At 41.5% G+C, this 14127-nt stretch overlaps 1 protein-coding gene across 5 annotated transcripts in view; it reads left to right on the plus strand.

Annotated features, from left to right (window-relative positions):
• ARMC8 (armadillo repeat containing 8) overlaps positions 1-14127 on the plus strand; it is a 181132-nt gene that overhangs the window by 143385 nt on the left and 23620 nt on the right. For all 5 annotated transcript variants that reach the window (XM_084640229.1, XM_084640230.1, XM_084640231.1 and 2 more), the window contains 4 exons: positions 1703-1785; positions 2042-2123; positions 9063-9149; positions 12889-12981. In XM_084640229.1, the coding sequence (XP_084496355.1) occupies positions 1703-1785; positions 2042-2123; positions 9063-9149; positions 12889-12981 (345 nt within the window). The remainder of the gene's footprint in view (positions 1-1702; positions 1786-2041; positions 2124-9062; positions 9150-12888; positions 12982-14127) is intronic.

The raw sequence follows: 14127 nt of genomic DNA on the forward strand, positions 1-14127 counted from the left end.
GACTGAAAAAGTGCCCTTGACTCCAGGGAGGTCGTGAAAAGTGGCACAGCCCCAGGAAGTGTTTGTCCTGGGAAAGCCAAGGTCCTCACCCCTTCTGGGGCCCTGTACTTTCAGGGGGATCTCCGGCACCAGATATGAAGTATCTGAGGCACTCCTCACCTCTCGCTCCAACAGCGTACACATTTCCACCGGCTCTGACAGTGCAGCCGATGGTACTGAGTTTTCATTTTTGGAGGACTCGGATGAGAGTCAAGGACCATCCATCCCATCCCACCACTATGAGGAGGCCTTCCACATCATGGCAGCATCCTCAACTCCAGCAGCCTCAGAGCCACTGGTTTCCCCTGCCATGGGGCCCTCCTCAGCACCTTCCGGAACCATTATGTTGGCCCTATGGGGATCCTGGCCCCAATACCCACCATTAGAACCTGCCTGTTCAATTAGGGAGGCTTCACCTATTTCACCGTCATGGGCGCCTTTGAGCTCGGAACCAGTAATGGGAGATGAGCCACTCAGTCCAGCTCAGACAGTATTGCTGGAACAGTTGAGATTCCTGTTGTCCTCTCCTGATGCAGCAGTGGCTTCAACAACCCCCAATCTTCTGATGACTACTACCAATTCCAGGATCTCTTGCATTAGAATGGCGAGTGAGCTTCAGATTCCTCTGGAGGAAATCCAAGACACTGAGCATAAGCTGCTGGATATACTTCACTCATCAGAGCCAAATAGAGTTGCTCTTCCAATCAACAATGCCATTCTTGAGCCAGCTCACACAGTTTGACATACAGTGGCCATATGTACATTTACCCCAAAGGAGGCAGAAAAAAAGATACTATGTACTAGCCAAGGGGTCTGAATTTCTGTTCTCACACCCAATTCACTTGTGGTCCAGGCAGCGATGGAACGGGCTAGGCAGCAGCATCCATGCTGCACCCATCTGACAGGGAGGGCAAGAGACTGGACCTTTTAGGCTACAAAGTCTTTTCTTGAGCCAGCCTTCAATTCAGGATTTCGAATTATCAGGCATTATTTGCCAAATATGATTTCCTGAATTACAGCAAATTGGAGGACTGTGTCAAGAAACTGCCACAACAGGACCAGGCCTGCTTTCAGGCAATAATTGAAATGGGGATGGTGATAGCAAAGACCTCATTCCAATCAGCAGCAGGTGCGGCAGATACTTCATTATGCGCAGTTGCCACTGGCATCATCATGAGGAGGGAGTCGTGACTCCATTCCTCTGGTTTTCCCAGGGAGGTGCAAAACATCACTGAAGACTTCCCTTTCAGTGCATCCCATCTTTTCAACCAGAAAATGGACAATTCCCTCCACACTCTCAAGGATTCAAGAGCTACACTCTGTTCCTTGGATATTGCACACCAGCGCCAAAACTAAGTTCTACTGCCACAGTCTGCACAGTGTTACAGAACCTTTCAGATTTTCCATCAACGGCCTTATGAATCACCAAGAAAGCATCAGAAGAAAACCACCGTCAGGCAAAGGGAGTAGATACTATTGTCTAATTGATGAGTTCAGTGGTTCCATAAGGGGAAATAAGGGTGGTTGTTTCTAAGGTAAATTCTCTTTTCATATGCAAAATTTAGAATGTTATCGATAAACCACAGCAAAACAGTAGCATTTACAAGTAATACAAAAGTTGTCCACCTTATGTTGTTTATGCACCATTAACTTTTTTCTCCAGATCATTGAGACTGAAAATATGATGGACCGAATTGTGAATGGTTTGTCTGAGTCTAGTATCAAGGTGCGGCTATCTGCAGTCAGGTATGAGCTTTCCTTATCTAATTAAAATAATTTTCAGAGTGTTTAACTCTGCTTTTTTTTTTTGGTCCTTGATTTGCTGTCCATCAAACACTAAAACTAACGTAAAGTAGTTTCTAGTCTCTGAAAATTCATTAGAGATGATAGTAAAATATTTCTTGGTGTTTGTTGTATTAATTATCATCAAATTCCTAGCTATATCTGTATGGAGAGAAACAGTGAAAGTATTTCACAGACCTCATTTCATTTTTCTTTGTAGATGTTTGCACAGTTTGTCCCGGTCTGTGCAGCAGCTACGGACGAGTTTCCAGGATCACGCCGTATGGAAACCCTTAATGAAGGTGAGATGAAAAATAGCAAGAATCACACACTTGGAAGTGGATGTGACCTGTTCATCAGTTACAGTGTCTTTTTGTAGAATCTTAATAGTTATCACCTTGACATCTGATATGTGTGATCTGTTCTGGAGGCTCACAAATCAGCAAAAGCCCAGTAACAACAAACAGTGTCGTTACCTGCACTTTCTCTTTTGAAATGTAACACTATCTATTACAAAATAAGACAGGCACTGAGAGCCATATTGCCCCTAGCCCTTACTCAGCAACATAGGAAAGGGCTCCCCTCTGCTCCCCTGCTTAGCCTATAACTGGCAACTGAGGTTGAGGCTGCAGCTGTTTTGTGGAGGGGATATTGATCCTACATTCCACCTGCAATACTTTCCCAGGGAGTGGGATGCTGGAAGAGGCAGGGCCATGATGTGGGTAGAGCATTCCTCTTCAGCCTAATGCAAAATCTCTCATATTGCATTGTCACATGCACTGCAGTTTATTGAACGACTGAGTGGTTGTAAAGAATGGGTTGTACTGAATTAGTGAAAAAGGACAGAGGAAGACTAATTGCACTGCACATACTACTCTATCTATGGGAAAATGGCAGCTTCTGGAGGAGAGAATGGGCAAACCAACCAGAAACAGTGTGCAAGGCTAAGAGATTTTGTTCCTGTGATTTGCCTAGTTAAGCATAGAACAAAAGAGCAGATGTGCTGGAACAGGAGAGAGAGAGAGAATGAGGAAGCTGTGAGGCACTCTGTGCAGAGTGTTTCCTGTTTCTGCAGTTCCCCATTTGCCCTCAAGTATGCAGGGTGGCTAAGCTTATTGCATAGAAGCCAATGTTGTTATACTGAATAGCTGACACCTCCATGAAAACCTGTTCAGTCACAGCTTTGATCAAAAAAGCAAATAAGATGATATGTTACCTGAAGAAACAGAATACAGCGTTTCTGTAATACTACTAATAGATAATAATGAAAATATTATAATGTTGTTTTGTAAATCAGCAGTATAACCATACCTAGACAGTGTGTTCAGTTCTGGGCACTTGACCTCAAAAATCATATAGCAAAAATAGGAAAGGTACAGAGAAGGGCAACAAAAATGAGTAGACAAATAGAAAGATTAGGGCCATATAACTTAGAGAGTTGATGAATTAGTGATGACATGGTGGAGGTATATAAAATAATGAATAATGTAAAAAGGTCAGCCAAAAATTCCCGTTTACGATGTTTCATATTACTAGAACAAGGAGACATTCAATGAAATTAAAAGGCAGCAAATTTTAAACTGAAAAAGGGAAATTATCCTGTGGAACTCATTGCAAATCCTGAGTTTAACAGGATCCACAGCTAAATTAGACTGGATAAAAATGTGTAAAGGATATAAACTCCCCTGTTTCATGATATAAGCCAGGCAGGCGTGTCAGCAACCTTAGCTTCAACACATCTTCAGAGATTGAAGTGGTACAGAATCAAGAAGAGCCAGGAACTCTGACAACAAGGTACATAAGGGCTTGGAGAATGCAGGCCTCTGTAAAAGGCAGCAAGAGTACTGCCATTCTGAGAACTACCCCGGCTTTCGTTCACAAGTGAAACAGCACAAGTGTGTCAGATCCGAAGGGGTTTCTGGACTAAGAGATGACTCTCAACCAGTCTGTTTGATGCTTCAGCAGTGAGTGCTGGTTCTTAGAATCCTTTCTCTTGCTGCTGACTGTGCCACCAAATTAGGGTGTGTTGGTTTAATTGTGGATGACATTTGACCCTGACTTGGGATGGGTGACTTCTGTGGAGCAAAGTTGGACTTCTTTGCCCATTACCCCCTCAAGTTTCAGTAGTCCTGGGTGCCTGGACAGTCTTGGGTCTTAGTTTTTGGGTTTGCCATCAGTGGAGTTTGCAAGGAGTCTCAGGGAGTCTCAGATTCAAGACTATTCCTTTGTAGGTCCTTATCGTCCAAGCCTATAGTTGGGGTCTCTCTTGTACTCCATTAAGGTTACCTGCAGACCGGATTTATCTGCCTTGGGCATCTCTAGAACCTGGATACCTCATAGGACAACCACCTTTTCTTTATGAATTCTGAACTTCTTGGCCATATTGACCTCTAGTTTCCACAATTTTATGAGTCAGCCTTCTAACCTTCTACCCTGTCACTGGAGAAGGATCTGTTCTGGGTCTGGTGTTGTTTAACATCTTTATTAATTACCTGGATGTAGGAATAGAGAGCATAGTGATCAAATTTGCAGATGACACAAAGCTAGGGGGACTTGCCAACACTTTGGAGGATAGAGCTAAAATTCAAAGGAATCTTGATGAATTGGAGAACTGGGCTATCGACAACAAAATGAAATTCAACAAAGACAAATGTAAGGTGCTACATTTAGGGAACAAAAACCAAATGTGCAAATACCGAATGGGGGATAACTAGCTTTGCAGCAGCACTGAGAAGGATCTGGGAGTTGTGGTGGATCACAACCTCAACATGAGTCAACAATGCAATGCTGTTGCAAAAAAAAAAAAAAGTGCAATTGTGGGTTACATAAACAGAGGCATACCATGCAAGTCATGGGAGATGATAATACCACTCTACTCAGCGCTGATTAGGCCTCAGCTGGAGTACTGTGTCCAATTTTGGTCACTGCTATATGAAAAGGATGTAGAGAAACTGGAAAGGATCCAGAGGCGAGAGACAAAAATTATCAAAGGTTTGGAATGTATGTCGTATGAGCAAAGGCTGGAGGAATTGGGTATGTTTAGTTTGGAAAAGAGGAGATTCAGGAGGGACATGATAGTGGTCTTCAAATACTTGAAAGGCTGCCATAAAATAGATGGAGAAAAATTGTTCTCTTGCCACAAAGGGCAGGAAAAGAGGCAATGGGTTCAAACTACAGCTTAGCAGATTTAGATTAAATCTCTGGAAATACTTCATACTGTAACTGTAAGAACAGTAGGACAATGGAACAAACTGTCTAGGGAAGTCATGGAATCTCCTTCACTTGAGATTTTCAAAAAGAGGCCAGATAGCCATCTGTCTTGGATGGTTTAGACACAACAAATCCTGCATCTTGGCTGGTGGTTAGACTAGATGACCCTTGTGGTCCCTTCAAACCCTATGGTTCTATGCCCTGGTCTACACTAATGGGGGGTGGGGTTGACCTAAGATATACGAATAGCGTAGCTGAAGTCAGCGTATCTTAGGTTAACTTACCTGGCTATGAGGACGGCGGTGAGTCGACCGCTGCCGCTCCCCCGTCGACTCCGCTTCCGCCTCTCAACAAGATGTGATAAATCGATCCCCAATAGATCGATCGCTACCCACCCTATGATTCTATGTGACTATCAACTCTTTTCCTCTTTTTAGGTGAAGACAGCAGTTTGATATTTCTGAACAATGGCAGGAGAACGTGGCCATCCATTCCAAAAAAGCCTTCTTGAGCCAGTCTATGGTCTCTGGCTCAGCCTTGTACCCATCCCTGTTCAAAAGGGAATATAAAATGTATCCATATCTTCAAAATGGATCTGACTTCTTTTACGAGCATTCTGCTCTTGGTTGCTTATTGTATTTGTGACCACAGAAAGAGCCAGACCAGAGAGAGCTGCCCAGTCCATTGATCAGCAGAAAAATCTTAGGGATGGATTTGCTTGGTAGGAAGGAATGTCAGCAATATTGTAATTAGGAAGTTCATGTTTTCAAGCATTTCTCCATTACCAAGCATTGGCTGTCCTTTAGGAACTGTGTCAAGGCAAATTCATTTCAGTAGCTTTAGTGGTATATTGTCTTAAACCTACTTTTGGTTGACTTTCCTGTAACAATTCTGCCTTTCTGTCCTCTCATTATATAAATTATACCCACTTACATCAGTAAGTTACACCACATTTTACATCACCTCTGACTTTGATCCTTGCCTTTCAGTTAGTGGCTCACTAGTTCCCCCAGAAAAGAGAAGCTGCTTACTTTTAAACAATTGAGTATAGTTATTCAGTCAGCTTGAAAAGCATGATTTATAAGGAAAATATTTCTGGCTAGTGCTAAATAAATGTACAGTCCTTCTGTCAAACATAAGAGGTACTTCTCTCTCTGTGGGCATGCTCTCACAACGACATGTGAGGAACTGAGGCCCACAGAAGGATGCCATTGGATTTATATCTGTCCTTTTGGCCTTATTCTCTACTGCCCTATACTTTACTTACAATGTGTGTATAAATGACTATCCAAGGTGCCAGGCAGTGGAGAATCGGGCGCTTTTTTAACATTTTGTTGGCAGCTAATAGGGAAAACTTACTAGATCTTTTATCCTACATCTCCTTTCCACAATGCAAAGTGTGGAACTATCCCCCAGTATATAACTGTTGTAATGTAGGGAAAAAGAATTTAAATCTCAAAATAGTTATAAAAATGAAAAAAGACTTGAACAAGTCTTCCTTAAGATGACTGGCTGAAGGTATTACAGCTGTATAGGGGGGAGAAGAGGGGTCTACAAAGGGAACTTAGTTTAAAGTTGTGTATAAAAAGGGATCACAAGTTCATTGGTGACAGCAGCAACAGGAGAGAAAACCAACTACTGTAACAATAGTAATAATAAAGGTCAGGTTTAAAAAATGGAATAATTTTTTTGTTGGAGGCAAACGGTTAGAAATTTCGTGGCGGAATCTAATTTAGTGGGATACAAGAACAAAAGATAGAGAACAGATGTCGGCAGTATCTTTGGAAATGGGATTTGAGGCTCATACTAGTTTTTGCTCATGCATAGGACTACACCACACACACAATTAGGGCTTAGGAAGGAATTATTATCCACAAGGTAAAAAGTATAAAAAAAGGATTTTTTTGTTTTTGTTTTCCGTTCTCTTATGCATTGAACAGGGATCTTTCAATAGCAAGTGGAGTCTATTCCCTGCCACAGCAGAAGGGTGGGCATTGGACTGTACTGTCATCTTCATCTTCTTCTTCTTCTTAAGTAAAGTATCCTGTACTGCCATATCTGTAAGCAGTAACAGATCACGAACAGAGAGCTTGGTGCATCTTGATCTCTCCTCTTCCCTGCCTGTGGCACACAATAGTTTAGTTTCCCGTAATATTTTGGTCTAATTCTGGTGGTTGGCTTGTTTTGGGCATGGATAGGCGGTGTTTAGTGGCTTGTGATATACAAGAGGTCAGAATAGATAACCTGGTGGTTCCTTCTGGCCTTAAACTCTGACTCAGTAAATCCCAATTAAAACCACTTTATTCTCCTTTGAGTATATATCAGGGGTGGCCAACCTGTAGCTCCAGAGCCACATGCGGCTCTTCAGAAGTTAATAGGCGGCTCCTTGTCTAGGCACCAACTCCGGGGCTGGAGCTACAGGCGCCAACTTTCCAATGTGCCAGGGGGTGCTCACTGCTCAACCCCTGGCTCTGCCACAGGCCCTGGCTCCATTCCACCCCTTCCCACCCTCTCCTCTGAGCCTGCCACGCTCTTGCTCCTCCCCTCCCCCTCCACTCCCCAAGCCTCCTGCACACCACAAAACAGCTGATCGGGAGGTGTGGGGAGTAAGGGGGAGGTGTGGGGAGTGGGGAGCTGATGCGGGAGCTGCTGATGTATTACTGTGGCTCTTTGGCAATATAGATTGGTAAATTCTGGCTCCTTCTCAGGCTCAGGTTGGCCACCTCTGGTATATATCCTTATAGGAGCTCCACTATAGGATGTGTGTGCATCTGTGTGCTCTTGACTGGAGATTGTAATCCCAGCTACTTGGGAGGCTAAGGCTGATGGATCACTTGAGCTTAGGGGTTCTGGGCTGCAGTGTGCTATCCAGTCGGGTGTCTGGTGCCACTGACAGCCTGGCCAGCGGGTGGCTGAAGGAATGGCTAGACCAACAAGAAAGACATGTGGTGATTGGCACTTTTCCTGTGAGGGCTGATGGACCGATCAGACAAGGTGACGGTTACTTGAGTTTTTTGAGATGTTTTGTCCCTGTGGGTGCTCTATCCCCTACCCTTCTTTCCCTCTGCTGTGGAGTCTTTGGCTTTGTAGTCTCTGGCTTCCCGGGTGAGAAGGAAATGAGTGCAGCAAAGTTCACACCTACTTATATGCCCTCGTATCTAAGCACAAGATGCTTAGCTGTAATACATCAGACACTGTTTTCACAGTCTCCAGTCAAGAATGCTCAAGTGCATCCTCATCCTATGGTGGAGCACCCATAGGGACAAAACCTCTTGAAGAACTCAAGGTATTGTATGGGTAAGTAACTTCTTATCCCACATCCAAGAATGAAAAAGTGGTTTTGGGCATTCTTACTTTTATAACAGTTAAATGTAAAAGCACAATGATTTAAGGAAACACACTTAAGGATTGTTCAAGCAAGCTGATTCTGTAGCACTCTGTAATCACAGTTAATTATATAGGGGTAGATAGTTGCAGTTTGCACAAAGCCCTTTGTAGGAGGCTGTTCAGAGTTGCCATTACCCCAAGGGAGAACATGTATCTCCAATGACTCATTCCCTCCTGGGCTGCTCAGTGCATTGAAGAGATGCATTTTGTGCACCATTCATAGTGTAAGATAGTGTAGATTGCTCCCCTTGGTGTGCCAGCTCTGTAGTCCACTGAAAAGGAAGAAGTGAGACTCTTTCAAAATAATTTGCTCCACAGAGGAACAGCTGTTATGGCCCATGTAAGATCAGAACATGTAAGTGGTGGGGAAGACTATCAACTGCTCCACCTCACCTTCACATAGGCGTCAGTACCATGCATATCACAATGCCTGAAGGTCTTTTTGTTCAAAAACTGCTCTACTTCAACAGGATGACTGTGGAAGTGGATTCCCAAATCCCAGCATAACCCTTCATTGCAGTACAAGGGCACTGAGGCTCATCTGGTGGCTCTTGCTAAGCAAAACCGTAACGTTGTTTAAAAGTGATCTTAGTCTTGTTCATAACAATTAATGGAGCTCCCCACTCTACTCCTTATGCCCTTAGGTTTTACAGAATGCTCCAGATGAAGTCCTGGTGGTAGCATCTTCCACATTATGCAACCTTCTCCTTGAATTCTCCCCAAGCAAAGAGGTTGGTATTCACCTATCATTTCCTCTTATTGCTTGTTTAGTAGAACTGTGTGTTACAACAATGACTTTTGAGTAAACAAAGAAGTTTTTTAATCACTATCAGGTGATTATACGGTAGTTGTAATGTTTGGATGATGGAATTTTATCACTGATATTCTGTCAATTAAAAAAAAAAACTTAATTATTCAGTGATATGACAGAATAGGTGGTCCCATCTAATGTAGTTAGACATGAGTATGCTGTATGAGCCCTAACTTTACTGATAGACTCTTCCTTTAATAAGATTTTAAAACACTTTTCATTTATAATTCTGCCTTGTTGCCTGTGCTGTATCTGCTCTAGAGATAAATCAGATAACTTCAATCTACAGGGCTGTCAAACCAACAACTTTCACAAGCTCTAGAATCTCTCTTGTTTTTTTTTTTAAACCATTATCTAGTTAATTGCTGATAATTTTAGCAGGTAAAATGCAGATGCGGGTGACGAGTGGGGAAGTGGGAGTACCAGCAAGGAAGGAAATGCAGAGGGATGAACCTAGAAGGCATACAAAAAAGGGAGAAAAAGAGAAGGTTGGGGAAGAAATAGAAACAAAGGGCAGGAATAATGGTGCAGATATCCGAACTGAGTGATGCTGGGTATGACAATGAGGGACTGAATAAATAGTAAGTTATAATCATAACTAAAATCTGTTACTACATAAAGGCCAGAGGCTCTCCTTGATCTGTGTGCAAATCTGTCTCCCACATCTGTGGTGTGAAGGGAGTACATAATTCTAGATTTATCTCTCTGCCCATGGGCCACAATTACAAATGGACTTCAGTCTTCTCCAGGAGATAAGTTTGACAGCTGAGAGGTAAGCCATGTATTTTACCTTCAGCACTTTGAGTTCACAGACTTGAAACCCAATTATGCCTTCATTAAATACAATGGCAAAACACTTGTTGGCATCACTGTGAGCAGAAATGGGCCATAACTGCAGGAATGTGATTTCACCAGGCTGAGCAAAAGTGAATGCTCAAGAAAGTTCTTTTTCATTAATTGCATTGTATAGTGCATTGGCTTATATGAAGTACACTATGCATTTCACCATGCAGTGTATGTGCTTCATGAGTATCAGTATATGTTGCACACAACGTACAAATATTCATATTGCCACCTAAGAAGTGTAGCATATGGTCAGTATATTCTTTAGGCATTTCATTCTATAATGTATTCATTTTACTGTGATGTATGCATTTCTGTATTATAGTGGACAAAACATTAATCTCTTGGGCTATAATTTTCAGTATTTGATCTAAGCCCATAGGTGACTTTTTTTAAGTTTGAGGAAAATCCCTTCATCTGCTCTGTGATGAGAAGTGGAAAAAACGCTTCTCATGTTATAAAGTAATTTTATCCACACATTTTTAAACATGGCTACCAAAAAAGCAACTGATTAGCCACTTGAAACTTGGCATGGCCATAGATAGTCCTTATTGAGAGCTAGTGCCCTTGTTTGATTAGGCTGGAAAATGGTTAAAAATAAAGATGTTATAAGCAATTGGAAAAAATGCTCATCAGTATGCTCAGTAGTGATATGCCATAACTTTATCAGAGCTTAGTCATCTTTGTGACCTCATTGTACATTTCTTGCCTCTATCATGGCTAGGGGATCAGACAGAGTGTGTTGCACTCTGGCTGCTAATGGGCCCATTTATATGGGCTTCTCTTCCCCAAGAGATCTCATCGTGTTTAGACTTCTTCATGAGGAGCAGAATTAGCTAAAAAAAAGCTGACCACAACTAACTGGTCAGTATAGACAATGACAAATAGTGCTCAGCGTCATGTCAACGGGCTGTGCTTATAGCCTTGCCTACAGTGACCAGTCAGCCAGGAGTACTGTGGTGTCAGCTAACTCCACTTCTCATAACATCTAAATGTGATCAGATCTCCTGGTGAAGACAAGCCCTTTGATGGAGACTCTCTCTCGATAAAAAAATGTACACGCTGTTTATGCAAATGTGTCTTTACTTAGACATGATTTGCCAGAATAAAAGGAGAGACTGTTTTGAAATTCCTTCATATAGCTATGAAATATATTATTTTATTTAACATACTCTGTATTTTCTTTTTTATTTGCAGCACTTTAAGATTTGTACATTAAATACCAACTACAGTAGCAAAAATAATTTTGTCCGTGTATTTAGTTGAGCTGAGCTGGAGCAGGATTTTTTGATGCATGAAAAATTCAGAGATTTTGAGGTTTTTTTGTTCTGTCTCAGGACAAAAAAAATCCTGGAATTTTCTATGGAATATCTTCCCAGCTGGCAGCCTGCCCACCCTTTCTCCAGGGCAGAGGGCAGCCCAGGGAGACAGCCAGGTTGGGAACCAACTGCCAGGCTCCCCAGGAGCCCCAGCTCCACAGCAGCCATCCTGCCAGTGACCCTGGGAGTCCCAGCTCCAGCTCCTGCCTGACTTCCATCAGCATTTTGCCAAATTTAACAGATTGGCTGCTCTAGTGTTTAGCATCTTAATTCAAATCCTTATTTCAGTTGCCAAGGAGTATCAGCATATTTTTCACACTCAATTATAATAGTACTTTTTCAATATTGAGACAAATATTAATACCATTGTGGCGATGGTGTTTGTTAGAAAAAAGCTAATGGTATACATTTAATCTCAATCAGGTGATAAAATTTACAGTTAAGTTTTTGCAAGAATATATGACATTTTATTACTGTTTATTCTACATAGTTTCAGAATAAACTATGTCACCCAAGATGTTTCATCTTTAAACTTGTAATGGTTAATTCATATTTGTAAATTAACATTTGCCAAATCATTCCACAGCGGTGTTCTGCCAACCTGTAACAAAAGACCTTAGTATAAAGCACGTGTGCAAGCAAACAGAATTAAGGGCCAAATTCTGCATTCACATATACTGATGTAAATTTGGTGAAATTCACCCCTGTGTAAGGGGCCCTAACCTATTTTGGGGCCTTATGTGAATAATAAATGGTGCAGAGCACTTTTGCAGACCTTGTGCACAGAGTGAATATCCCCCAGTCTGGAGTAATTCCACTGACTTTGGAGATGTTATTCTAGATTTACATAACTGAGGGTAGAATTTGGCCTGTTGTTCCCATGGCAACCTGAACCCTGAGTTTCCTGACTATTGTGGATTCACGGTCTCAAGCTTTTATCATTCTGTGACTGTAGTTTCTGTTTCATTTAATAATCTGGGGCTTTCTAAATCCATCTGTTTGTATTTGTCCTGTAACCTCATTGTCTGATAATATCACAAGCGGTTTGAGTTTTTCTCAGGTTGTCACCAGAATTCTTAAGAGTTAGCCTTATTACACTTGGTGGTTGTTCTATTGTTTATATATGTGTTGAACTCATTACATCTCAATGTGTCTTCATTAGTGAATGTGAAGAGCAAGTTTAAATGCAATTAAAGACAGTGAAACCTGTCTTGTGTGTCTGCTCAAGGGATCAAAAATCAGTTGCTTAATGAAGATAGTCTTTTATTAAAGGTGCTTCACTGCTAGCAGTCTATTGAGACAGAAGGTTGTCTGAAAAGGGTGTGTGTGCATACACATTTCATTATAGTTATGTCTACAGTTCCTCAGTAAATAACCAAGATCCACCTCGAGATAAACACAGTATGCAATACCACATTTGATAGATCATTGATGTACATGTAAGTTCAGTAAATTCATGGTGTTCTAAAGCTGTATGTTTTTTCCTGTTCATTACAGCCTATTTTAGAATCAGGAGCCATAGAACTTCTTTGTAGTTTAACCCAGAGTGAAAATCTTGCTTTGCGAGTGAATGGCATTTGGGCTTTAATGGTAAGTGCTCACTCCAATGAAACATTGTTTATGCAAACACCACACACAACCAGTCAACCACCAAAACACACTGCAAGGAAGGGAGACGCAGAGCTTTACTTTTGGCCATGAAGATCATATCAGTTACTAAAAACAACATTGCAGATGTTCAGCCTGCCTATATGTGTGACTATACAAGAAAATAGTGATCTGTCCCTGAAAGTATATTAAGAACATAAGAACAGCCATACTGGGTCAGACCAATGGTCCATCTAGACCAGTCTCCTGTCTTCTGACTGTAGCCAGTGCCAGATGCTTCAGAGGGAATGGACAGAACAGGGCAATTTGGAGTGATCCATCCCCTATCATCCAGTTCTAGCATCTGGCAGTTGGGTGAACTATTCATGATGACTTCAAGATCTCTTTCTTGGTAACAGCTAATTTAGATCACATCATTTTGTATGTACAGTTGGGATTATTTATTTCAATATGAATTACTTGCACTTATGGACATTGCATTTCATGTGCCATTTTGTTGCCAGTCACCCAGTTTGGTGAAATCCTTTTGTAACTCTTTGCAGTCAGCTTTCCACTTTTTATAAGCCAATAAACAAAAAATGATCTTGCTGATATGTCTTTATTGACAGTATAATTATATCCATAACAAACTATTCATGTATTCTTGACAGTATAATTCTTGACAGTATAATTATATCCATAACAAACTATTCATGTAAGCTTCACAGTGCAGTAATTTCCAACAAATAATAAATGAAGTGTAAATCCATGGAATTATACAAAGAGTGTAAAATCAGGAGATCAAAGCAAGAATAAAATTCAAACCTTATATCTATTTCACTTGTGCATGTCAGTCATGAGCTAATTGAGCAGCAGCATAACTGATTAGTTCAAAGATAAGGCTATGGTTCGGTACAGGTAAGAAGGAAGATTTAAAACAAGGGTAAATGGGTGAGCCTTTGGCATTTTGTCAGGGATGTGGAGATCCAAAAATGTCCTTCATAAGCTGTAGTTCTTTGAGTGCTTGTTCCTATGTGTGGTGTACTTCAGCAATTGCACATGCTTTCCATGGCCCAGAATTAGAGAATTTTTCCTGAGTGTCTGTCTGGTCCACACATGCACCCCCACTGTCCTCATGCTCTGCATCTT

The sequence above is a fragment of the Lepidochelys olivacea genome, assembly GCF_965140295.1.
Source record: "Lepidochelys olivacea isolate rLepOli2 genome assembly, chromosome: 9".
Lineage (NCBI taxonomy): Eukaryota > Metazoa > Chordata > Testudines > Cheloniidae > Lepidochelys > Lepidochelys olivacea.